Source organism: Anolis carolinensis, chromosome 3 (assembly GCF_035594765.1).
Source record: "Anolis carolinensis isolate JA03-04 chromosome 3, rAnoCar3.1.pri, whole genome shotgun sequence".
Classification (NCBI taxonomy): domain Eukaryota; kingdom Metazoa; phylum Chordata; class Lepidosauria; order Squamata; family Dactyloidae; genus Anolis; species Anolis carolinensis.
In genome coordinates, this window is record NC_085843.1 from 235852366 (window position 1) to 235877956 (window position 25591).

The 25591-nt window shown below is 38.0% G+C and overlaps 1 protein-coding gene across 2 annotated transcripts; it reads right to left on the reverse strand.

The window, feature by feature from the left end:
- Positions 1 to 1968: 1968 nt before the first annotated feature.
- On the reverse strand, positions 1969 to 24810 carry fam168b (family with sequence similarity 168 member B). 2 transcript variants are annotated; one of them, XM_008106484.3, is made up of 7 exons: positions 24542 to 24810; positions 12806 to 12886; positions 11505 to 11603; positions 10825 to 10967; positions 8492 to 8669; positions 7373 to 7497; positions 1969 to 6631 (listed from the first exon to the last, which is right to left on the reverse strand). In XM_008106484.3, exons 2-6 carry the CDS (start codon positions 12873 to 12875, stop codon positions 7385 to 7387), a joined length of 603 nt encoding a protein of 200 aa, XP_008104691.1. In that variant the 5' UTR covers positions 12876 to 12886; positions 24542 to 24810; the 3' UTR covers positions 1969 to 6631; positions 7373 to 7384. The 2 variants fall into 2 exon arrangements, with proteins under 2 accessions (XP_008104691.1, XP_003218445.1); XM_003218397.4 differs by having other exon boundaries at positions 11505 to 11588; positions 24542 to 24804.
- Between the last annotated feature and the right edge of the window lie 781 nt (positions 24811 to 25591).

Below are 25591 nucleotides of genomic sequence, written 5' to 3' on the forward strand. Positions count from 1 at the left end.
GGTACTCTTTCAACTGTATTAGAAAGTACATTTATCTCCCCTTAAAAACAAAGGTCAAGCAAGAAACCTAACATGAACAGTATCATCTCCAAGTGTATTTGAGAGAGTGAGAAAGCGAGGTGTACAACACAGGTGCCTATGCAGTCAAGCTTCCTGACTTACCTTAAAATTTATCAGTGATGCGGCACAATATTCAAAATACACCTGGAGATGATACTGGAGATGGGGTCACAATAGTTCAGTGGGTTAAACCGCTGAACTGGGGAACTTGCTGTCTGAAAAGTTGGCAGTTTGAATCCGCGGAGCAGGGTGAGCTTTCGTCATTAGTCCCAGCTTCTCGCATGCAAATATGAGATCAATAGTAGATCCAGTGGGAAGGTAACGGTGCTCCATGCAGTCATGCCAACAACATGACCTAGCGATCTACGGACGGCAGCTTTCCAGCTTAGAAATGTAGATGAGCACTACGCCTCCCGAGTTGGATTTGACTAGACTTAATGTCAAAGGGAAACCTTTACCTTTACTGGCACAATATAATTGGGAGGAGCAGCTGGCCAAGCAAGGTGCTCTCATCTGCTAGATCGATTTTCTGATGGATCTATCCAGGTCCCCAACTTACATCCAGCAACTCCAGGTCTCTTCAGCTGTATCACCCCTTGCCCCACCGGATGGTCTCATTACCTCCCCTGCTGCTCCAGCTATATTATGACTGCCACCCATACATCCAGAGAATGAAGAGGGGGGGGGGGGAGAAGAGCTACTAGAGCTCAACCTAGAAAGTGGAACTGGAGGCGCCCTAAAGCTTGCCCTTCTGGCTGGAAAGCCAGGCCTGGAGGGGAACCTGGGCTGGGGCTGCATTTACAGTATAGACCAAGCATCCTCAAACAGTGGCCCTCCAGCTGTGAGTTTCCAGCTCCCAGAAGCCTTTGCCAGCTTATTCAGTGTTCAGTATTTCTGGGCTGGGAAGCCCAAACAGCTGAAAAGCCAATTTGAGGATGCCTGCCTCTATGGCATAAGTAAAAAGAATGCCTCCAGGTAGGGCTGCCTCCCCTTCTCTTTCTTTGGGCTGCCTTTCCCTCTCCACCTTACCCATGTTGGAGCTGGGTGTGAAGGGAATGGTCTCAGCTGGAAAGGAATCATGGGGGTTGTAGTTTGGTGAGACCTTATGAAATTACAACTCCTAAGAGTGGTCGCAGGGGAACCAGTGAGAGTGGCAGCCTCTTCAAACTACCTGAAATCCTTTTTTTTTTTGGGGGGGGGGGGGACTGCATATGTTGCGCAAGTCTAGATTAAACCAATGTCTCCATATTTGCATCCTGGATGGTGACTTCAAAAGAAACATGAATGGGGACTAATACTAAGTAACACAACTGCCTGCTACTTTCTATTTTCTTATATATTTTCAGTTTAAGGATATATTTGCTAGTTTTGCTGCTGTTTAGGACCTTAAAAATAATAAAAGGCAGCACTGTTTTTGTTTTGTACACATGTACACACATAATTTTTCAATATATGAACATCAGTGTGGAAACTTCTTGCAACTGTTTTTTGACATTTAAGATATGATCCTGCCCAGAGCAAAGGCTGAAACTTGTATACAGCTAGGACTCAAAAGCCAATTCCAGTTTAACATGCTCCCACCTAAAGTTAGCTATTGCTCATGTTGATTCACTGTAGATCAGTGGTTCTCAACCTGGTGTCCCCATATGTTTTTGGCCTACAATTCCCAGAAATCCCAGCCAGTTTACCAGCTGTTGATTTCTGGGAGTTGAAGGCCAAAAACACCTGGGGACACCAGGTTGAGAACCATTGCTGTAGATGATATAAAGCTGGAATCCATGCTGGTGTGGATAGAGCGACAACAGGCCCAACAGATCATCAGGATTTAAATGGATTGAAGAGAACAAGCAAACACTAAAATGAGTTTGGGTATGCAACCGTACAAAAAAAGACTAAAGGACCACAATAAGCAACACAGTCAATCTTTATTGAAAACTGAAGTATTAATACATAACAATTCCTGTTACATAAACGTGCTTTTAAGAATTTTAACTCTGAGCTTGTCTACTCATTGGATTGCATAAAAATAAAAATGGATGTTACACAATTGGCTCAGAATGGAATTGCCACTCCTATGTGTTGATGCAAAAGTTCAATGCAAATGTGATGCTTTAAACTTGTTCTGGAAGACAACACTGACCTAAACTTGGGAAAAAGTACCAATACAACTGCTTTAAGACAGTCTTTAAAAAAATTATAAAAAAGGAAACCTGTGCCTATTTCATAACAAACACTATTACTGGGGCCTCTTGCACCTCTGTCGCATGCACTCCCCCCCCCTTTCACCCCACAAGGGCAGCCAATAATAGCACTACAATAAAATCCCACTAACAAATCCATTCTACTAAAAACAAGTCTGTACAGCAGCAAGCTAAATGAGGTTTCCCCAGTTTGCTTGCTAAGTGCTCAAAAGTCACATCAGATTGGAAAAAGTCACACAGATACTGGTGTCAGGTAATTGAAGAGCAACTGTTAAGAATATTTTGATATGTTTCTCCTTATCCTGGGATATTCAAATATTTCCATGCCACATGAAATATGACTGGCGTTTTAATATCCCCTAAGCACCAGTAAAATGTCTTCGCCATTCTGAGGAAACAGTTTGGAGATAACTAATTTTAAAATGAGCTTATCTGTTATCTTTCTCCAGTTCTGATGAAAACTTGTAGTCCAACCAAGAGTTTTCTCACTGTTGTTTCACTGCACACAAGTTGCTCCCTTGCCTGCATGAGCTTCCCTTTCTACTAAATGGAAGTGAGAGTTTTAGACATTGGAAAGGAACATCCACAGAGAGTATCCCTTCTATTTGAGTCAACAGGGGAGGCAGCTTGCAGGAAAGCTCCATGTGCACATGAAAAAAGTTCACAAAGCAAGCTCTGGATTTGAAGCTTAGTGCCTTACATGCACAGATAGAAAATTTGCGTAATACCAGAGCAGTTTCCATTCCCTTGACACTGCTTAACAAGATTACCCAATAGAGAATGCTATGCACGTGTCACAACTATTTAAAAGTTACTGATTACGAATGATCTTTCCCCGCCAAATGCAGTCACGATATATTAAGTATAGGTATTAGTCCAATCATGTCAACATTGAGATATAAATGGATGTGAAATTTTCAGCTGTGTCTAGAACAAAAGTGGCATCTAAGATCCCTTGCATTTTAATTACAACAAAATGAAACTAGTCTCGTAAGACCATTTTCAACCAATGCTTTTATCAGAAATACATTGGAACAGGAGAAAGATCGGCCTAATCAATTCAGTATTCACTGAAAATAGCTCTGAAGATCGGCCGCCATGGAATATCGCTAAACAAATACTGTGCCATAAACTTTAAGCTACATAGATTAGAAATGTTGTGTTTTCAAAGTGGCTTTTCAGCTTTAAGAATTTGGCTGAAGTGAATTTCTAACTACCAGAATTATCTCCATCATATAGCATCAAGACACTTTACATGGCAAGATTTTAGTTAAACATTTATAGACAGGATTAATAATAAGAGAAATAGTTTCCTGTCAGTTGGTTAATGCTAAATACCACTGACTATATCTATCAGTTTCTTGGGCAATTGATGTTTCCATAGAATGCGACTATTTTGCTAGTGTTTTAAAGACACTCAGAATACTGTGTTATCTACTTTGGCAATGTCTCATAAAGGATACCTTCAACATTATTCAAAAACATAACATGTAAAATTAAGCCCAGATCTTCCGTTTTCTCTGTTATTGCTGTAATTTTTAAAAATTCGTTTCTAAGTATATTTTAAGGCTGCATTCATTTGAAAGCAGCTTGATTTGAGCCTTGTCTACACTGCATTAGCTCCCTTTAAAGCTTTCTAGGGAGTTCCAATGCAGCCACGTATTAAGAATTTGAGGTTTTCCCAAGCCCACCCGCGTAAGCCCTCCCCCCCACAGGATTTCTAAACAGGGAATGGATTGACAGCAGGAGAAAGAATTTAACAACAGCCTTCTGCTGCCAATAACCCAGTTTCAGTACAAATTTTCAGTCTCATAGTCATGCTTTTCTATTATCTGCAACAATATACCAAGCTATATACATCCTCTCTTCACTGTGCTTTTGGTTACTTCCCTACGGACTCTACCGAAGGCCTGGAACCACATCCAGTAACAAGCCTTCTCCCTCCCAACCACCCAGATTAGAATTTATGGAAGGTGCAGTAACTTTTGCAAGAAGTACTATTCCTCCTTTGCAGATGAATCTCATAACACAACTTAGAAAAAAGTGCTCAGGTGAGATCATCTAAAGGCTGTTGCTACCGCTGTGTCCAAAAGAGGAGGAAGAAGCATTTAGAAATCTGAAACTCAAGGAGAATAAATTATAACTTGTCCTTCCCATTCACAAAGTGCTGCATTAGCTGAAAAATATCAGGGCACCAAAGTTAAAGAGACTGGAGGGGGCAGTGCTTGCATTTGTTTCAACATGTCTCCAACACAGCTGTGTTTCAAAGCTCACAATATTTATATGTAGCAAGAAAAATACTTTAAAGACTTGCTAGGCTGAACATCTGTCCATTACTGAAGGATCACTACTCCATGGAGCACTTTGCAAACCAGAATTACAAACAAGACCTCACAAATGGAATAACTAAGCAGACTCATTCAAAGCAGAAAAGATTCAAATGGTAGGAACTGTTTTGCCCACTATATGGGGAATTTTCTAGGTTGCAACAAGTGCTCAAGATTAAAATTAAATGTCTTGATTTTTGTTGTGCTAAAAGCATCTGGATCAAGGGGGGTTATTTAGAATGATCCATGGAAAATATAAAAACTTAAGTAAAAAAAAAATCAAAGACTGCCTACTGTAAAAAATAAAGTAATCAAGCTTCAGACTCTACTGGGACTTGAGATGCTGAAGCCACATGCCCCAAGAAAATGTGGGGATGGCAGCAATAAAATCGGCATGTGTGCTACAATGAAGTAGCTGTAAAACCTGATTTTAAAAGCTGTTTATCCCAAAAGTAAATCAAAGCCATCTTCAGTCTCACAACTAAAGAAAATCCAGAAACTAGTGAATACTCTACTAACAGTGTAAGTTAGCAGGCAAATATCAATATTAAGAGGGAATATTTTATGACCATATGCTGCACAATTTATTGCAGATAGGAATATTGGGGGAAAATAAAGTCCCATTATTGTTTCCCTAATGGATGCCAATTTAAAGGAAGCCCTTGATTGCTTTTAGCACTGCCATTAAAATCTTTAAAAGCCGTAATAATTTTGGTGCACAAAATGATTCTAAGACTAGCCCTATATTCCCACAGCATTGACTGAGGTACTTCAGTAGAAATTCAAAGCTGTAAGCAAGGAGTTCAGGTGTGGTTTGCTGCAGCAGAATACCTATCACTTTTCTCAATTCTTGTTTTCCACATGCAACTGAGGTGGTAAATAGCATGCAAAGAAGCTGGTGTCAGGAATACCATTCACAAATGGATAACTACTTGATCACTTTCTAATTTACTTCTACTTTTTTACTTTGGAAAACATTTAAATCCCATTCATGGGGCAAGGAAAACAAGTCAATAAAAAGATATAAGTGGTTTGTTTCCCTTTAATGGATCAAATGTGGAAACTTCCTTCAGAACATGCTACTGAATTCCTTCCTATTGAGCCAAAATATTGACCATAGAACATTGTCCAAAAAACAAGTTGGTTTGAACTGCAATTTTGTTAACTAATCAGAACTAGCACATTTGCAGGATGGGGGAAGAGCTGGAATCAAAAGAAAATTTGATACTATTGGCAGCACAAACATTTGTTCTGGACACAATAATCATCTAAAGCTGATTATTCTAGGAGGCAAAAATGAAATTAGAATGTCTTGATGCTTTAGACAACAAGACTTTTTCCACTGATAACCACATATTTCCTACAAAATTTCATTCTCATCCTTAAGAATGTCGGTATAACACTGAATAAAAAAAGAAATGAAAAAGGTATGTATGGTAAACTGAAGCTCTGTAAGATACCACCCCCCAAACTACCAACTCATTTTCGAGTCACTGAACTAGAAAAGGAAATAGCACTTAACTGGGCCCCTTTTAACTGGTGCTTTCATCAACCGTAAAAGGCTAAAGCATTTCCTAATGTATAACTATGAAAAAAAAATCACGGTCACAATTCTACCCCTTAAGACCCTGCATACATTACAACAGTGCATTAGTGATACTAATTGTAAAATACTTTTTTCGGCTCCTTTGGATTTTGCATATGACGGTTTTTGCATCAGTCACAGCAGGTAGATTGAGCAAGCTTTGTGAGTTTTAGACATGCATTCAACTAGATATGATCAATAAATTTATACTCCCTTTAATCATTATAATTAGCTAAAAATTGCAAGACGGTCCACAAAACAGGATTTGCTTTAAGACTAACTGTTGGAGTTCCAAGATGTAAGATATGCAGCACTGGGAAATCTTCAGTGATCTGGAATTAGTGTTTAGCAAAGGGTTGCAAGCATTCAGAAGAATTCAGTCCTGGTTGGAGGCATGAGGGCTTCAGCACCAACTTTTAAACCTCAGTTACTTGATTGCATATCTCCCATCTTCAAACCTGGATTCAAAGGAGGGCAAGAAGGTATCTAAATTATCTATCAATCTAGCCTAATACAGCATAATCTATTCCTCATTCCAAGAACAGGTGCCATTCAGATGCAATATACAGAGTCACAGCCTGTTCATTAGTTCCAACTATATCTTTTCAATCAATTGTTGAATACTGAATCAACGTGTAAGTAAACCCAACTGAGGCAATGGGAAAACTCTAGTTAAGACGAACAGAACATCTAATTCAGAAACAGAGTTAGAAGAGATCCCAAGGACCGCACAGTTCAACCCCCCTGCCAAGCAGAAAAATACTATGAAATCTTTTTTTAAAAGTGTATATGGTTTTGAAACTAGAGGCAAAAGATAAGCTTGTAAAAGAGTACATGCTACGTAGGTCAAAATTTGGGCACACTGCATGGAAAAGATATAATAATTATTTTGTATAGTAATATAAAAGAATGATGTCCAAATAAGATGTCAAAATGCCCAAGGATGTTTCAAACTGATGTTGGGGATGTCAAGATAAGAAAAGATTCTTTTTTAAAAAAATACATGGTAAGAATTGCAACAAGGCAAAAATTACTAGATTAAGGATTACTATTTTAATTCAACAGTTTTTCAAGGTAAATTTTGTAATATTGCAAAAACTGTTTCTCATAGCTATTATGGATAAGGAACTGGATAAATACTGATGATAGATATCCAGTGAAGAAGCTGCTACAATTATTAAAAATATACAAATACTTACACTGCATGGTAATCACCACTGTGGGGGCACATAGCTATAGGTTGGAGTTCCTGGGGCCCGATAAGTGGGCATTGTAACTTGATGTGGGGCTACAGGAGTTGGGGAATGTGTTGTCAACAAGGTGCCTAGGGAAGAGAAAATAATGTATTTCTATTATCAGTTGCTCTTGTCTTGTACTTGTCTCCATACAGACATAATGCAGAAGTGAGTAAAGCCACCAGAACTTCTTTGAAATAACAAAGTGTTGCAAATTTAAAAATTGAATTCTTTTCATTCCCCAACACTTTATACCAGTGGTTCTCAACCTTTGATCCTTCGGGTGTTTTGGACTTCAACTCCCAGAAATCCCAGCCATTTGTTAGGAATTGTGGGAGCTGGAGTCCAATACACCTGGAGGATCAAAGGTTGGGAACCACTACTTTATACAAAGGAGGCATGTTTATCATTCACATTCAGGATTAAGACAAAGTTCAAAATCAAATGTTAAACTTAACTAGAATAGACTCATTTAAATAAATGGAACTCGGTACATCAACACTTCTGTAAATTACACAATTAATGGGTCTACTCTTGGTGAAAATAATTAGAGTTAGGCTACAGTATTTGGTCGAAGGCTACTGAGCAAATTTTATGAACAGCCCAAGATTTGAATTAGATGGATTTCCCTCTTGCCTGAAACACTTTTATTTTGCTGCTTTACAAAAAATAGTTTGTTCCTAATGAATGCTATTAAAATGGGTTCAGGGTATGAATTAACAAAGATAATGAGATCTTTAGGAATAAGCCAGAAAAATATCTTAATAAATACATGAATAAAGGCTCTAATATCACATTCCAGGTTCACTATCCACTGAAGTGGATGAGCATCAAATTCCTCACAAATCATATTATTATGAGGTTACCGCACTGCCTCAGGATGGTGGGCACATTAAGAAGGGGCTTCACAGACAGAAAATTAACATGAGTCACATTAGTCAAGAATATTGGCTGGATTTTCAGGCACAAAATAATCAATTATTCTAAGTTGCCTGATAGTTTACATGTTACATCAGGTTGGTCAGACTGAAAAGGCATAATAGCAACACCATCAAATGAAGCATATAAGAAACATTTATGTACCTGCTGACATTGCCATTGTGGTCCCAGCCACCATTCCCATGGTGACACCATTTCCTCTGGGAGGTGGAATTGGTGCCGGATACATAGTTGCTGGCATTCCATTAGGCTGCACAACTGTAGTGTGATGAATTACGTGGGGTGGTGCTGCATATAAAGGCTGTGTGTAGTAAGTGCCTTGCTGTAAGGGGGAAAACACACAATTAGTTTACTATAATCCTATCACCATTCTTTATACATTTTGAAAAGGCACAGACCCTAAAAATCCCTTTATTTATGGAAATGAAAACAGAGAAACATGAAACCAGAAAGATAACATCCTCTTTTTATAAGGTAGGCTAGGCTTATCCTTTCCCATTAGAACTCAGACAGAAATTGGTGTTTCAAAAAGAAAATAATGTATATTTTGTTAATTACTAATTGAATTTCCAATGCACTAATTTTCCTTCTACAAAAAGCACAGCTGCTCTACCTAGACCTCCCTACCCTTGAATATCTGCACTAATTTAATACAATAGTTTACTTCTTGAATTTTATTTTGTATGCAAGGTCAACTGTTGTTCATCATTTTTGGATTTATTTTTGCCTCAGGAGGAAACAAATTGTCCAAGGCAGAGTATATTCCAATCTTCTGTTTCTATGCATGTCTGGAAGTAACATATTACCAGCAGCTACCACCAAGTGGTATACAAGTCTATATTTTTCCCATAACAACAGTTTGTGAGAAGCAATGTACAGGCAGTGCCAAGTTTCAAACATCTGACTTATATACAACTCCTAGTTACAAACAGGGGTGAGATAACAGAAAGAGAGGGAACATCTACCCCTTGGAAGGGAAATTCATGCCTGTAAGTTATCATGGGGAGGCATTTTCACCAATCCTTGTTTCCATGACAACCCAACGTTTACAAAATTCAATTGTCACAGGGACTGAAAATGAGGTGATATCTCCTGAATAGGGGGCACAGGCAGCAAAAGAAATGTTACAGGGGTATTAACCCTTTCCCATGCTCTACTAAACAAACGGTTTTTTGGCTGGAGTTATACTTAAAAATGTACCTGTTCCAACTTACATACAAATTCAACTTAACAACAGAAAACAAAACAAAACCTATCTTGTTCGTAACTCAGGGGCTGCCTGTACATAGATATAATTGGTTTTTACAATTTGTTATATATCCTATCCAATGTATCCAATTATTACACAACCTCCAGTGAGATAGTAAACCTAAGTCTAGGTGTAACAGATCAAGGCCTACATATTCCTTATTACTGAAAAAGCTGCACATAAAACTCCAGGATTCTGGACTAAGCTTTTATTTGACAACCAACCTTTATGTGAAGTGACTCTTTGTGTGGAAGATAACCTAAATCCTGAGCTATCATTTGAGTGGTACATTCCAGGTGCAAGTTCACCACCTCAGTGCCAACTATGTCTGAGTAATTAGTCATAATGAGATAGGGGAGGCAAGAATCCAGCCTGAAGATGTGAGCTGATATTGACAGAAGAAAGCTTTACAGCCAAAGGAAGACAGGAACCGTTGGCAAGTGACTTTATCAAACTTGAGAATGATTTCAAGATTTTTTTAAAAAGAAATAAATTTTATATCATATTTATCTACATATTAAATGGAGCTTTTTTTGGCCAAAAACTGAATCTATCATAACATTTGTAAGCTGCCTACTCCCCATGAACATGTCAGATATAGACCTGCTTAAGTTTCAGCAATGCTGCTGCTTTACATGTATTTAGATCATATAGAATAAGACCATTTTTAGAAGTTAAAAATCTTTATGTAATATCTCCTCCTGAAGTTGTTTGCTTTCAGAAATACGTGACCACAGTTTTCTTAAACCTACTTGAGGAACAAAGCCTCAAAAGCACAGAGGGATGACAACACTAGAAGTTTGCCAGAACATGTGAGAGGTAGGAAAGATTGTTTTTTTGTCATTAATCACATTACAAATATCCATGAATGTCCATGACACTTAAAAACATATTTAACAATCATACATACATATTCCGCCCAAGAATAAAGCTTTAAAAATCCCCCACAAATGTACTTAACGAATGGGACATATGAAAACAGTGCAAAGGAAAACATACTAGCCTTTTTTTACATGGAGCAATCTGTGCCTGCAGAGAATCCTATTTTAAGTTCATATGATTTGCCTTTTCATTTGTGTATTCTCACTAGTGAATTCTCCACAATGTGCATATACTGCTATAATAAAAAATGGCCATTGTATAGAAAACACCAAAAAGAGAATTATTTAATGCCTTTACATCTGCTATAAAGTTAATGGGGGGAAAAAAACAAATCTATACATTTTACCTGTGCATATGGATTCTGCTGAGGATAGGCACTTCGGACTGGATACACTGCAGTTTGGTAGGGGTTGGGTGATGATGAATAGGGAGGCACCGCACCACTGGTGGGTGAGCAAGAAACTTTATATGGTGTGCCTGGTGTGTAACCTGTATAAATATAAGCATTGTAAATGTAAAAATGGCTGAAAAGCCATTTCACTTAAATATTACATAAATATAAACCACTGCTTCTTAAACTGTGGGTCTTGACCTCAGATTGTTTCTTTAGTTCAATGTTGGGGTCCTGAAAAATTTGGCAATAGTAAAAGTTTTCTGAACATCACCTAGAAGCACTTTTAGATATTTATATGATTGGGGCTGCAAATAGAAAAAAATTAACAAGTTCTGCACTATTTATAAAACTTTAGTATTTCCAACTCTCACCGGTTCTATTGCTTTTCCAGACTGCATGACAGACAAATGTGAAAGATGTAATATATGGTACTGTTTGCAATGTAGGGAAAAGCTGTATCTGTAATACCCTTGTGCTTCATGCAGCATGGTCAGAAATGGGGCCCTGCAATTCCAAACAATTTGATTCTCTATTTCTTTGTATCAGAACTCACTGATCTCATAAATGTTTGTCTGAAACAACTGTTTCAATATTTCAGGTAACTGACATCTACAATGCTTCCGAGGACATACCTGTTTGGAATGTAGGATTTGCTGCAGGATACATGTTAGGAGAATAGGCAGGAGCAGCAGCTGCATAGCCCATTGGAAATCCAGCTGAGAAGAAAGCAACTTTCACAGTATTATTGAAGCATTTGTAAATATTGTTTTCCAATCAAGCTGAATATTAATTTAAATAACTTTAATTTGTTCAGATATGATGAAATTTCAGACCGTAATCCTTGCTAGCAGTGAATGCTATGCTATTACATTACACCACTTAGCACGCTTTCTGACACTACAGTGATGACCACAAAATTTGGTACTATTTCTTCTCAATGTTACTATGTAAAGCTGTTTGGCTAGAAATTTAACAGTACAGGGCACAAAACAGCTATGCTTATGCCAGACAATCAAATTCGATAGACCATGATTGTCAGAATAATTTATATTAATAAAACAGCACTTGAAACATTAGAAACTGAAGAGACCTCCATATACAAATCTTCCAACTTTTTTTTAAAAAAAAAGATACACAAGTATATTCCAGGTGGCTCCAATGATTACAGATCAGAAGAAATGTATCCTTGCAAATTTTAGATATTTATCAAATTATATCCTAACCATGGTAATCTGTTCCATATGCTTCCAAACTGACTGTACAGTGATGAAGGTCACTTTAGCGAAAACAACTGAAAATCTCCGCATCTATCATAAATAGAAAAGGCAATCCCATACATATCTACTTGGAAATTCAACTAAATCCAACAAGTTACATCTGAACAAATGTGTACTGAACTGCAGCTATAGCAGTGGTTCTCAACCTGTGGGTCCCCAGGCCTTCCAACTCCCAGAAATCCTAACAGCTGGTAAACTGGCTGGGATTTCTGGGAGCTGTACGCCAAAACACCTGGGGACCCACAGGTTGAGAACCACTGAGCTATTGACACAGTTTGAAAAACATCATTCTATTTCACATGGCATGCATTAAAAATAAGTGTTACATATAATACACCGAAACAATGAAAGTTGTTACATATCTATTTCAATGTTGTATTATATGTGCAATGGTCAAGTTTACCTGCCAGATGCCTAAATATCTATTGATGTATAAAACCATCCAAGAGAAAATGTTATGAAAAAATACATCAAAAGTATGTGTTTGTAGATACTTTCAGCTAATTCCACATAATCAAACTTTCAAAGGACTGAGATTTTAATGTACTTCTTTCTTTTAATGCACTGCTGCTTCTTACAAAGCACAACGTAAAATTAAAATTACTGTATGTCTAGAGAATAGGAAGGTTGTGTATATACAATATTATGTTACATACCTGGATAACCAATTCCTTTGGCATTTGCATAGGGAACCCCAGAAGAACCAGGACTATAAACAGGATTCATGATTTCAATAACTATAAGAGAAAAGTGGTTTATTTAGAAAATGTATGGCATCTTCATGTTGAAGTGATACATGAAAGAAAAGGATTCTCATTTTATTTGTCACATCTTCAGTATTCTAAGCTCACACTGGTATGCATATGCCATGGAGGCTTTTTTTTTGAAAAAGATATGTACAGTAGAGTCTCACTTATCCAAGCCTCGCTTATCCAAGTTTCTGGATTATCCAAGCCATTTTTGTAGTAAATGTTATGAATATATCGTGATATTTTGGTGCTAAATTCATAAATACCGTAATTACAACATAACATTACTGCGTATTGGACTGCTTTTTCTGTCACATTTGTTGTAAAACATGATGTTTTGGTGTTTAATTTGTAAAATCATAATCTAATTTGATGTTTAATAGGCCTTTCCTTAATCCCTCCTTATTATCCAAGATATTCACTTATCCAAGCTTCTGCCGGCCCGTTTAGCTTGGATAAGTGAGACTCTACTGTATATCAGTTGTATCATCAACCGAGTATATAAATTTGTAAACAACCAAAATATCTGAGTACTTCTTTCCACTCAAAATGAAACATTTCTCAGAACAGTCTCTAAATAAGTACACCAGGTAAACAGCGAGGACATATCTCCAACATGTTTGACATTGGAATCTAAAACAATTTATACCATGGATGAAACTAACTTACTGACATGGATGAAACCAAGTACAGGGTTCCTTTTGATACTAATTTCTGGAAACATACTCTAGAAGGAAACCAGATTTTCCAGTCTTCCCCCCAAAACAAGTACAAATGAAATTTAAGGATGGGAATCTAGAGGTCACTCAACTAATTATTCATAGGGTAGCTGCAAAGAAACTGAACTCTATAGAAATGTCTTAAGAAATACTGGGATCTTAATTTCAATTAAACTGCAATTGTCTATGAGATCTGAAACAGTTATTATAAGCAGTTTTACACATTGCCCACTGAAATATCAGGACTTTTCAAGCATAGCACAGATAAGAGTGGAGCATTAAAAGGATAATTATGTAATTTTAAAAACCATGTTACCAAGAAGCATGAAAACAACATTCTACAACAATTAATTCACTACACACAAACACAAAATAATTGTCATGGAGCAGTGGTTTGAACACCAACTCTCTCCTCAGCCATAGAAGCTCACTTAGTGACCTTGGGCAACTCACTCTCAGTCTTAGAAGGAGGCAAGGGCAAAAAAACCCTCTGAATAAATTTTGTCAAGAAAAACCAAACAGGGTCACCTTAAGTCAGAAAAAACTTGAAGGCGCACAACATTAACAACAACAAATTGCTAATTTTAAAATTATTTTAAAATCTCCATTCTGCATCTGTTATGAAATCAAAGGATCCTCATTCTCTTACAACATTTTCATTGTCTGAAACAATTACTTTTCTTTCAGACACAATGAATTCCCTAACCTTTTTGATCCAGTTTCCCATCTACCCTCAACTTTATTATCCATGAGCTTCATTGTAAGATATATGAGCTTTATTAAATGTAAATATTAAATGCACAAAAGGTGTAGCACCTAGCCCAAAATACTGGAAAGTGACTTATACAACAATGTTGGAAAAATAAACATTAGCCATCTCTTACTCTTACTCAATGATTTGAAGGTATCATTGCTCTACTATTATCAGATGATCATAAGTGAGCACAATACAGCAAAGAAGGCAAATACTATTTAAGCCTGCATTAACAGAACCATCGTTTCCGATTCAAGGGAGGTAATAGTCTCACTATACTCTGTGATAGTCAGGCTTTATCTGTTGTGCTGCATTCCATTTCATGCACCACATTTTCAGAAAGATATATCCAGTTGAAACAAGTACAGAGAACATCAACAAATATGGTATCAGGTATGGAGAACAAAACATATCAATGGCTGAAGGAGTGGGGCACTCTGAGCTTGGCAAAGAGAAGACTTGAGTGGAAATACGATTGAATTTTTACCATAAAATATGTCTCATTGAGGGTGCAAGCTTGTCCTCTGCTGCCTGGGAGTAGGACCAAGTCTAATGGTTTGAAGTTACATGAGGGTAGATCTCAATTGGGCATTTGTAGGAATATCTTGACCGTAAAAATGGTTCAGCAATTGAATCTATTCTTTAAAATGATGCTGGACAGCTCCTACTAGAAATTTTGTAGCTGGAGATCCTGCACTGAGCAAAGGGTTGGACCTGAATGCTTGTGTGATCCCTTCCCATTCTGATTCTATATCTATTCATTTTATTATAACTCTCTGTATTTGACTACTTCTTTGACATGGATTGCTTAAATTAATCTATATGCTTATAGTTATAATGGTTTAATCATGAATGGTCTCACTGTGAGCTATCTCTCTTTTTGTTCTTCACTTTCTAATATGTTTAAAAATGCATTTATACAATATAAAATATTTTAAAATATCTGACAGCTATCAAAAACAAAACATCAACAAAAGAGTAGAATGACCAATAGTATAGCACTTAAATTAAATACACTGCTTTGGATGGGATTTAAAATGTCTATAAAACAATGGGAGATGAACAAAAAAATCCCTTGGAAGGTAATTCCACAAGAAAGAGGCCAGCACTAGGAAGAAGGCTCACTGTCCCAAGTGACCACCAATCAAACTGATTTCAAAGGCAAGCCAAACAGAGCTTTCAATGCTATCTTAAACCACTGCCAAGTTCATACGAATGAAAGCAGTCATTCTGATAACTTGGTCCTAAACGACAAAGGTCAAGGATATGTATGTACGTGTGTGTGTGTGTATACACACACACACACGTATATATATATATGTAAATACCAAGGAGAGAGGAGCACATGGGAGCAAGGCTCACCAGAATACAGCCATAATGTCTAACCTTTAATGAGGAAAATATAGAAACTGTGTAGGGCAGGGGTCCCCAAACTAAGGCCCGGGGGCCGGATGCGGCCCTCCAAGGTCATTTACCTGGCCCCCGCCCTCATTTATAATATAATATTTTTATATCAGTTTTAATAATATAATATATTGTATATACATATGATATTGATAATAATATTATCATTTTATACAATATAATACTAATAATAATACCATATAATAATATTAATTATATGTTATATATTACATATAATATTACAATATAGTGGTATAGTTCAATATAGTAATATATAATGCTAATATTGTGCAATAATAATAATAATAATAATAATAATAATAATAATAATAAGTTTATTTGTATCCCGCCACCATCTCCCCCGGAGGGGATTCGGGGAGGCTCACAGAAATATCAAATGCAAAACAACAACAATATACAATACATCAATAAACAATAACATGCACCAATTGTAATATTTGCACATTAACCAAAAAGAATATAAACACACTTATTAAAAACATAGAATTCAAAAACAGTGAGGTTGTAATAGTAGATTAGCAAAGTGCACATCATAGGTTCTAAACTCAAAACATAGATAAAGTGCTATGCTAATAATATAATATATTGTATGTACACACAGCTGCTCTAAGTCCCCTTTGGGGTGAGAAGGGCGGGATATAAATGTAGTAAATAAATAAATAAATAAATAATTTTAGATTTAGGCTCGCCCAGAGCCTGAAATGACTTAAAGGCACACAACAACAACAATCCCAATTAACCTGACTAACTCATTGGCCAGAAGCAGGCCCACACTTCCTATTGAAATCCTGATAGCATTATGTTGGTTAAAATTATTTTGATTTCTAAATATTGTATTGTTTTTCATTTTTGTTGTTTTGCAATACAAATAAGACATGTGCAGTGTGTATAGGAATTTGTTCGGGTTTTTTTTTTTCAAATGATGATCCGGCCCCTCAACAGTCTGATGGATTGTGGACCGGCCCTCTGCTTTAAAAGTTTGAGGACCCCTGGTGTAGGGGGTAGATTTTAGAAGAAAGAATGACTAGAAACAAAGAATGATCTTTCTCAACCCTTTCCTTTTCTGCCACACCTGTCCTTTCTGAATAGATCTTGTCACATTTCAGTCATGTCCCCATTATATCTACACATTCAAATTTACTTCCTGCACTGGGACTTCAATCTCATCTAGTCTGTTCACAAATTGTGCATAAGAAGCATTGTTTGATCTCACCTATAGGAGCCTCCGGTGGCCTAGGGGATAAAAGCCTCATGACTTGAAGGTTGGGTTGCTGACCTGAAGGCTTCCAGGTTTGAATCCCACCTGGGGAGAGCGTGGATGAGCTCTCTCTATCAGCTCCAGCTCCATGCAGGGACATGAGAGAAGCCTCCCACAACGACGGTTAAAACATCAAAACATCCGGGTGTCCCCTGGGTAACGTCCTTGCAGACGGCCAATTCTCTCACTCCAGAAGCAACTCTGGTTGCTCCTGACACGAAAAAAAAATCTCACCTATTAGTTTGCTGTCAGTCTTATTGTGGATCCCATTCTTTCCCTCAGCTTCTCCTCTAGAATTCACATCCTTTAGTTAAGGGCTTGTTTTTGTGCTGGTGTTTGGGCTACCATCTTCAATTTCCAAAAGATTTAGTTGAAAGTCCTCTTGATCAGACTTGCCATGTTACTAAACACTGAGCATCCCTTATCCAGAATTCTGAATTACAAAATCCAAAAAGTCTACAAGTGGCTGCAATAGGCTGGATCTACACTGCCCCTATATCCCAGGATACCTGGCAGTGGAAACTAACATAATTCAGTTCAAAGCAAATAATCTGGGATCAAATCCTGGGATATATACAGTTAAGATCCAGCCAGTGACACTTTTGCTTTCTGATGGTTCAAGTCTTTTGCAGATCATTGCTAGAAGTGGGTCTTGAGTCTGAAGTAACTGCATTATAGTCAATTAGAGGATATATCCAAAATATTTAATTCATCCTAAATAATATTTATTCAAATGGCAATTTATCTTCTATTCTAAAACAAATAAATGTGCCTTTTTATATGTAAGTTGACTGAATCATAAACTAGTTTCTCAAACTAGTACCTATCCTAGATGTTCAAAAGGCACTACAGCAGTGGTTCTTAACCTGTGGGTCCCCAGATGTTTTGGCCTTCAACTCTCAGAAATCCTAACAGTTGGTAAACTGGCTGGGAATTCTGGGAGTTGTAAACCAAAACACTTGGGGACCCACAGGTTGAGAACCACTGCACTACAGGATGACTTAATCTGAAACTCTATTATAAGACTGTGCAGTGACACAAAAATTAATTTTCAAATTTATCAGCCATGGTAATCTGTTCCATATGCTTCCAAACTGACTGTACAGTGATGAAGGTAATGAAGGTCACTTTAGCCAGGTGAAAACAATTGAAAATCTCCGTATCTATCATAAATAGAAAAGGCAATCCCATACATACCTACTTGGAAATTCAACTAAATCCAACAAGTTACATCTGAACAAATGTGTACTGAACTGCAGCTATAGCAGTGGTTCTCAACCTGTGGGTCCCCAGGCCTTCCAACTCCTAGAAATCCTAACAGCTGGTAAACTGGCTGGTATTTCTGGGAGCTGTACGCCAAAACACCTGGGGATCCACAGGTTGAGAACCACTGCACTACAGGATGATTTAATCTGAAACTCTATTATAAGACTGTGCAGTGACACAAAAATAAATTTTCAAATTTATCAGCCACAATCTTATATAAATACAAAAATCTGCATCAAAATCATCCTATTAACTTAGCCCCTAGAACTTAACCCCCAGTAGCTTAACTGTTTTCTATACTTGTTTAAGAAGGTTGGGCTGTAGCCATTTCATGGTATTTAAATCTTACTGAATTCAACAAGATCAATTTTTCTGTATGTGTCTGAAGCTTTGTATAAAGCTTTGTATCAAAGAAACAAACAATAATCTTACTGAACAAATTATTAGTAAAACTGATCCCAGTTTCTGGAATGATTGTATTTTGATGCATAAATGAGCTTACAGAATTGCTTAAAAGTGCTGTATTCTTGTATTTGGGGTGAGGAAAAAATGAGCCTTTTATACCTAGGTCAGTGCCCCCGAGGTACTTTCCCACAACATGCAGTTTATAAGTTATTTTGGATATTAATGCTACTTGTATATAAAAATCTTGCATTTTTTCATGTGGTTACTAGCAGGACTGTGCAAAGTCAGCTGAGATGAAGCTGTTTGATGCATACAAAGTATGTGCAGGTTTTTTAAAGTCAGGCTCCTTTCAGCCTGAAGGCTGAACTACATGTATTCCACAGAAAACACTACTTGAAGTGCTGTTGTTTTATGAGCGTGGAAGTTTTATGACACTTAGAATTACAGATTTCTCTAAAAGATTATATTTGAGCAGACAGAAAGTCTAGTCAAATTAGCTGGGTGCTACTAACAACATCTTACATTGTGATTACATTTAAATGACTTCCTCCTGTTTCAGAAAATATAAGCTGTCTGTTTAAAGACTAAAATGTATTTGACTAGATTTATATAGCAGATCAGATGTTAAAACATAAGGATTGTGCATTTCTCTTTGAAATAAGAAGTTATGAGGGCAGCTTACTAAGACAGGCTGCATATTAGGTCTCATTGCAAGATGAGAATTGGTATCAGAATGAAATTTGTTCATCATCATAGGAAGGTTGGGATAATTATCCAGTTGGCCATAAAACGAGAAAAGGTAGTATCCATTAACTAGAGACAAAATTTCCAGAAATGTTTAAACCAAGGTTATGAAAAGAACCATTTTTCAAACAAAGAACTTTTTGAAGGAAATGAAAATGCCTTCTTAATCCTAAAATTACATTACCATTTTCACATTACATTATCATTGATATGTTAAACTATAAAAATTAGAGAATTGAACTATTTATTATGTTTAGTGCTGCTATTTCATGGTTAAGCATTTTTACATCTTTCTTTTATAGTCATTAGTTGCCAGCTGTTTCACACTATGATAGCAAAACCAAACCTGCATGTGTTTAGTTATCTGGATTGTACAACAACAAAAAGGAAGAATGCACAAATTTTCGAATAAATAAAATACAGACAGTCCTGAAGTTAAAAACAAGATAGGTTCTGTAGATTTGTTCTGAAGTTGTATGTCTATGTAAGTTGGAACAGGTACACCTTTAAGTGTAACTCCAACCAAATGTGTGTTCATGTGTTTATATGTGTGTATGTGTGTGCGTGTGTGTATGCGCATATGCATGCAAGCTTTGAATAGCATAGGGAAGTGTTAACATTCCTGTAGTGTTTGTTTCGCTGTGAGTGATTTCACCTCACTTTCTCTCCCTGTGAGCATTGGATTTTGAATTTGAACTTTTTGGTTTGTTGTGGAAACAAGGATCTGTGAGAAAGCTTCAGTGGAGACACCTGTCCCCGTGATAACTCTTTCAGGAGTAAATTTCCCTTCCAAGAGGTAGCTATCTCTTACTTCCTATTCCCCCCTTCTTAACTATGAATCTTTTGTAAATCAGATGTTAGTAACTCAGGAACTGCCTGTACTGTATAATTCTGACATATTTCATATAGTCACAATACTTAATGCTGGCTGAATATCTCAATATAACAAACAAAAGCTTGTTTTAGGTAGTGTGTCACTAACACCAGAGAATATATTTCATGTGATTTATTTCATTACTCCTCAAAATCTGCCATTTTTCTATTCAAAATACTTTGCCGGGGGTGGGGGGGGGGGTGAGGTGGGTCTGGCTTTCACCACCACATCATATCTCTATTTCAAACTGAATAGTGAAAGGATATGGCAGCAACAAGCACCTTTAATGCATTTGCTTTATTAATATAATACCATATAAAGATGGTGCCTATGAATTTTTAACTTCTGAAAAATCACACTAAAATCAGGCATGGGCAAGCTTTAGACCTCCATGTGTTTTGGACTTCAACTCCCACAATTCCTAACAGCCGGTGAGTTGGCTGGGATTTTTGAGAGTTGAACTACAAAACACCTGGAGGGCCAGAGTTAGCCCATGCTTGCGCTAAATGATGCGTCTCAGAATGGGGACATTTTGGACCTATCTGAATGTTCTCATCCAACTATAAAGACTAAGAGTATCTACAGTCTTTATAGATAGAAGAGGCATTGGAATTATTGCAGTGTCCATGTGGCAATGACCTCTCTATCCATGATCATTTTAAATGTGGAGATGATGAAGATAATGATACATATTTATTTATATGCTGCTTTTTCTCTTAAGAGTGACTCAAAGTGACTATCAGTGCTGAATACAATACAATGTACAATTTAAAACCTAAAACATATGCTAAAATCAACTCATATCTATACAATTACCATTCAAACCTGAAAATACAAGCCAATTCTTTAGGCTTATCATTTCATAAAGAAGTATACTGACAGTAGTTTAGACAAAAGTAAACCATTGCAAATCAGTCTAAAAGGCCTGTGAATATATTTCATTCAGAGAGAACTCTCTTCATTTAAAGAAACAAAACTCACACACATGTAATAATATTGCTTACCCTGTGATTTTCTGCCTTTAAGGAATATTTAATATTCATGGTAAATAACAAAACATCTGGACTGCTGTAAGCATATCACAGAAGGCTACATACAAATGTACTTTTGTGAAAAGCTATAGCACTCAGTGATCTAGGATTAAAACACAAGTACTGTATCTGCATTTCAGATTACCTGTTTGAAACATGCACAACTCCAACCTTGTAGCATGTATGTATGTGCATGCAAGACTGAGGCACAGCACAACCCTACCTGCCTGAAGAAAACCAAGTCTCACCAAATCAAGTGTGTCCTTCAGCAGAGAATTATATTCTTGCAATCTGATCACAAGTGTTTCCTTGAAAGTTCAGGCATAACTCAGTTCAAGTTTCTTACAAATAAGTGCCTTTTTAAAAAGGTCCTTTTATGCTTGCCCAGAGCGTGGTAAAGGAGAGCTGAAAAAATACAGACTTTCAGTCTGGTTGCAACAGTGTGTTTGCAATAAGCAATGCAATTAAACTTAAGGTAGGAAAAAGTTGAAATTTACTTTAGCCTATTCTACTACAGTCACCCGTCAACATTCCCTGGTGTTAGGGATACAGGACCCCAGTGAAAGTGAAAAATTGCAAATAAAGATATTGGTTTTTTAAAAATCCAAGATAACACTCCTCTAGGATTTTTTTAGGTTTTCCAGCATGATTCTATGGTCAACTTCCACTGGACACTGAACAGAGAATTGCACTGGAGGACCTAGATATTCCTAGAGACATGATCTCTCTAGAAATCTGTAAGTCATCTCACATAACTGGAGGAGGTTGAAGAAAGAATTACACTGGAGACCTAGAGATTCCTAAAGAGACCACTTTTAATCAAATCTGTGCATAATCAAACCTACAGAAGTCCAAACCTAAACTGTGTATGGATGTTTGTGCCACCCCAGAATAGGCAAACAGCAGCCCCATCCAGAGTCCCTTACAGAACATCCAAAAAAGGAGAGATAATAGATAGGCTTGCCATACCAGCACCCATCCCCAGCCCTGGTATGATTTTTTTAAAGCATAGATCTATACGTTTGGTCACCAAAACAGAAATCATTAAAGGGGTGGGGGTGCTGATCCTGCATGCATTTTCAAAGAAGCTTTCAAGTGATCTCTAAAAATTGGAAATCAGGGAAGGCTTGCTTGAGCCGGCTGCATCATTTCACATGTGCATATTGTTACTTTTGGATAAGAAGTTTGTTGAAACATACTGAACCATTATTTTTTTGTGATAAAGGATCCTACCCCTGTGCTTTCCATATTGCAGTCAGCCCTCCATATCCACGGATTCAACCACCTATAGCTTGAAAATATTCAGTCCCCTCTTGATTTTGCTATTTCATAGAAAGAACACCTTTTTCAATGCCACTGAATATAACAGGCCTTGAGAATCCACAGATTTTGGTATTCATTAGGAGTCCTGAAAATAAACCCCAACAAGACACCAAGGGCTCACTGTATTTTTGCTACAGAAACAATGCCCAGGAACACATCCATTTAGTTTTAACTGAGGTTTATTATATGTATTCATTTATTCATAATAAATAAATAATCAAAAGTATAACTCAATTAGTAGTAATCTATTAATAATATAATAAGTATAATTCATTCATGACTCCTAGATCAAAGAACATAGATTTGTAGTCCTAACAAGCATGTCTCAATTAAAAGTTATTTATTAGGAAATAAACGAAGACATATTAATGTATGACTCCCAGATTAAGGAATGTAGGTTTGCAGCCTTAATAAGTATACCTCAGTTAACAGTTATTTATTAATAATACAACAAATATTATTAATTGATGACTCCCAGATGAAGGGGCATAGGCTTGCAGCCTTAACAAGTATATCTCAGGCCTGTTCCAGACAGGTCCTATATCCCAAAATCTGATCCCAGATTTTCTGTTCATGTGGTAGTGCAAACTCATATAATCCGGTTTAAAGCAGAAAATCTGGACTCAAATCCTGGGATATAGGGCCTGTCTGAAAGGGTCCAATACTGCACAATCATGGGGGCAAAATCAACTCCTGCTGCTAAATGCTACTTCTTCCCTGCCATGCATGGCCTCAACTCTACTTTCAAGCTGCTGTCCCAAGCAACCTTACACTGGTAATTCTTTGCCTTCTCTCATTGTAAAGAGGACCTAAGAAAAATCCAGTCTCCACCTAAGAGACATAAATTGGACCCACAGTTAACAGCTACTTATGCATGTATTAATAATAAGTATTATTATTGTTGCACTAGTCCCCACCCCCAGGGTTAACAAAGGTGAGATATAAATATGGTAAATAAATAAGTCTCATAGCTGCCCTACAGGCCCTAAGATTGAGCAACCCAGGCTCTATCCTGGCCACCAGTTTGTACTTATCCATGTCACTTCGTTGCAAAAGCCCTGGCCCAGCCTCTCACAGCTGTCTAGGCCCACCTTGGAATTTTGTCCATTGGTAATTTAATTTTACCCAATGGATTAGTACTGAAACAGACTTTAACTCTAAATGAGTATATTGTGTTAAAAGAAATTATGTTGATGTCTTATTGTGGTTTTATGTATGTTTTTGTTTGGTAATTGAATGTTTTACATATGTTGGAAACCGCCCTGAGTCCCCTCGGGGAGATCGAGCAGTATACAAATAAAGCTTTATTATTATTGTTGTTGCTATTGTTGTATTAATTAAAGTATTATTACTACTACTAATATAATTCATTATGTTCCCGATGGAGGTTCATAGGCTTGCAGCCTGAACATCTGGCCGTCCATTTCATGCATCCAGTGTGATGTAGCCTTTCGCAATTGGCAGCCAGGATAACGGCTGCAACTCTCACTGCTACCGCTTCAAAATTTAAGCCTTGTACGTGCCGTTTTCTTTTGTTAACGACGATTACCACAGAGCGCAAAGCACAAAATAACGCGCCCCCCCCCGACACACACATAAAAGACTAGATAATTTGTGCAGAGGACCTAAATATATCCTGTCCCCGACCCTAAAAGTGGGGGCAATCGCACCATTTGCAACGGGATCTGCCCGCAAAGAGGAAGGCGGCCAAGCCCTTGTGGAAAGGGCAGGAGACGCCAAACGGCGGGCGCCGGGAAACAAGGCCTTGGCTGGGCCCAGCATCCTTGGCTTGGCCTGGCGCAGAGAGAGGCCTCCCTCCCTCCTTCCTTTCCTCCCTCCCTCACCGAACTGCAGCTGGTCGTCGTCGCGGCGACGGCGGCGACCCTGTCCCGGCTGTGGCGCTCTGGTTCTCGAGGGCCTGCGGCGGGAGGAGGAGGAAGACGACGCGGAGGAGAAGGAGGAGGAGGGCGCTGCCGCAACCACCACAAGAACGAGCCGCCTCCGCGCTGAGCCTCGCCGCCTCCTTCCCTCCCTCCCTCTGCTCTAGAGAACTGCGCAGCAACCTAGCGGCCCGGCAACGTCACATCCGCCCGTCGGGTTGGGAGCACAGGATGGGGCGACGGCGGCGCGCGCAGGTTTCTCCCTTCTCCCTCTCTCTCTTTCTCGGCGGTGAGCGAGCCTACGTCACGTGCGGGGTGGGAAGGGCCGAAAAGAGCCGAGCGCGCTCGTCACTTGTCACGCGGTTTGAGGAGTCCTCGCGGCCCTGCTTCGCTTCCCCCTCCCTCGGTGGAAGCCCTGCACCGGACTGGTCACGTGCCATCATCATCAATATTATCATCATCCCTGTATTATTGTTCGTGCCATTATCATTGTTTTATGAATGATTGTTCATTGTTAACAATTATATATTATTAACCCATGCTGCTGCTCAGTCGTTTAGTCGTCTCCGACTCTTCGTGACCTCATGGACCAGTCCACGCCAGAGCTCCCTGTCGGCCCTCACCGCCCCCAGTTCCTTCAAGGATACCGTCCATCCATCTTGCCCTTGGTCAGCCTCTCTTCCTTTTTCCTTCTATTTTCCCCAGCATCGTGATCTTTTCCAAGCTTTCCTGTCTCCTCATGATGTGGCCAAAATACTTCAGCTTTGCCTCTAATATCCTTCTCTCCAGTGATTATTAACCAATAATAGTCAATAAACAAGTCAATTATTAATAGCAACAACGATGCAGCTACAGTAGAGTCTCACTTATCCAACGTTCTGGATTATCAAACGCATTTTTGTAGTCAATGTTTTCAAAACATTGTGATATTTTGCTGTATAAATACGCATTTTGGTGCATATTTATATGCATTACTGCATATTGAACTACTTTTTCTGTCCAATTTGTTGTATA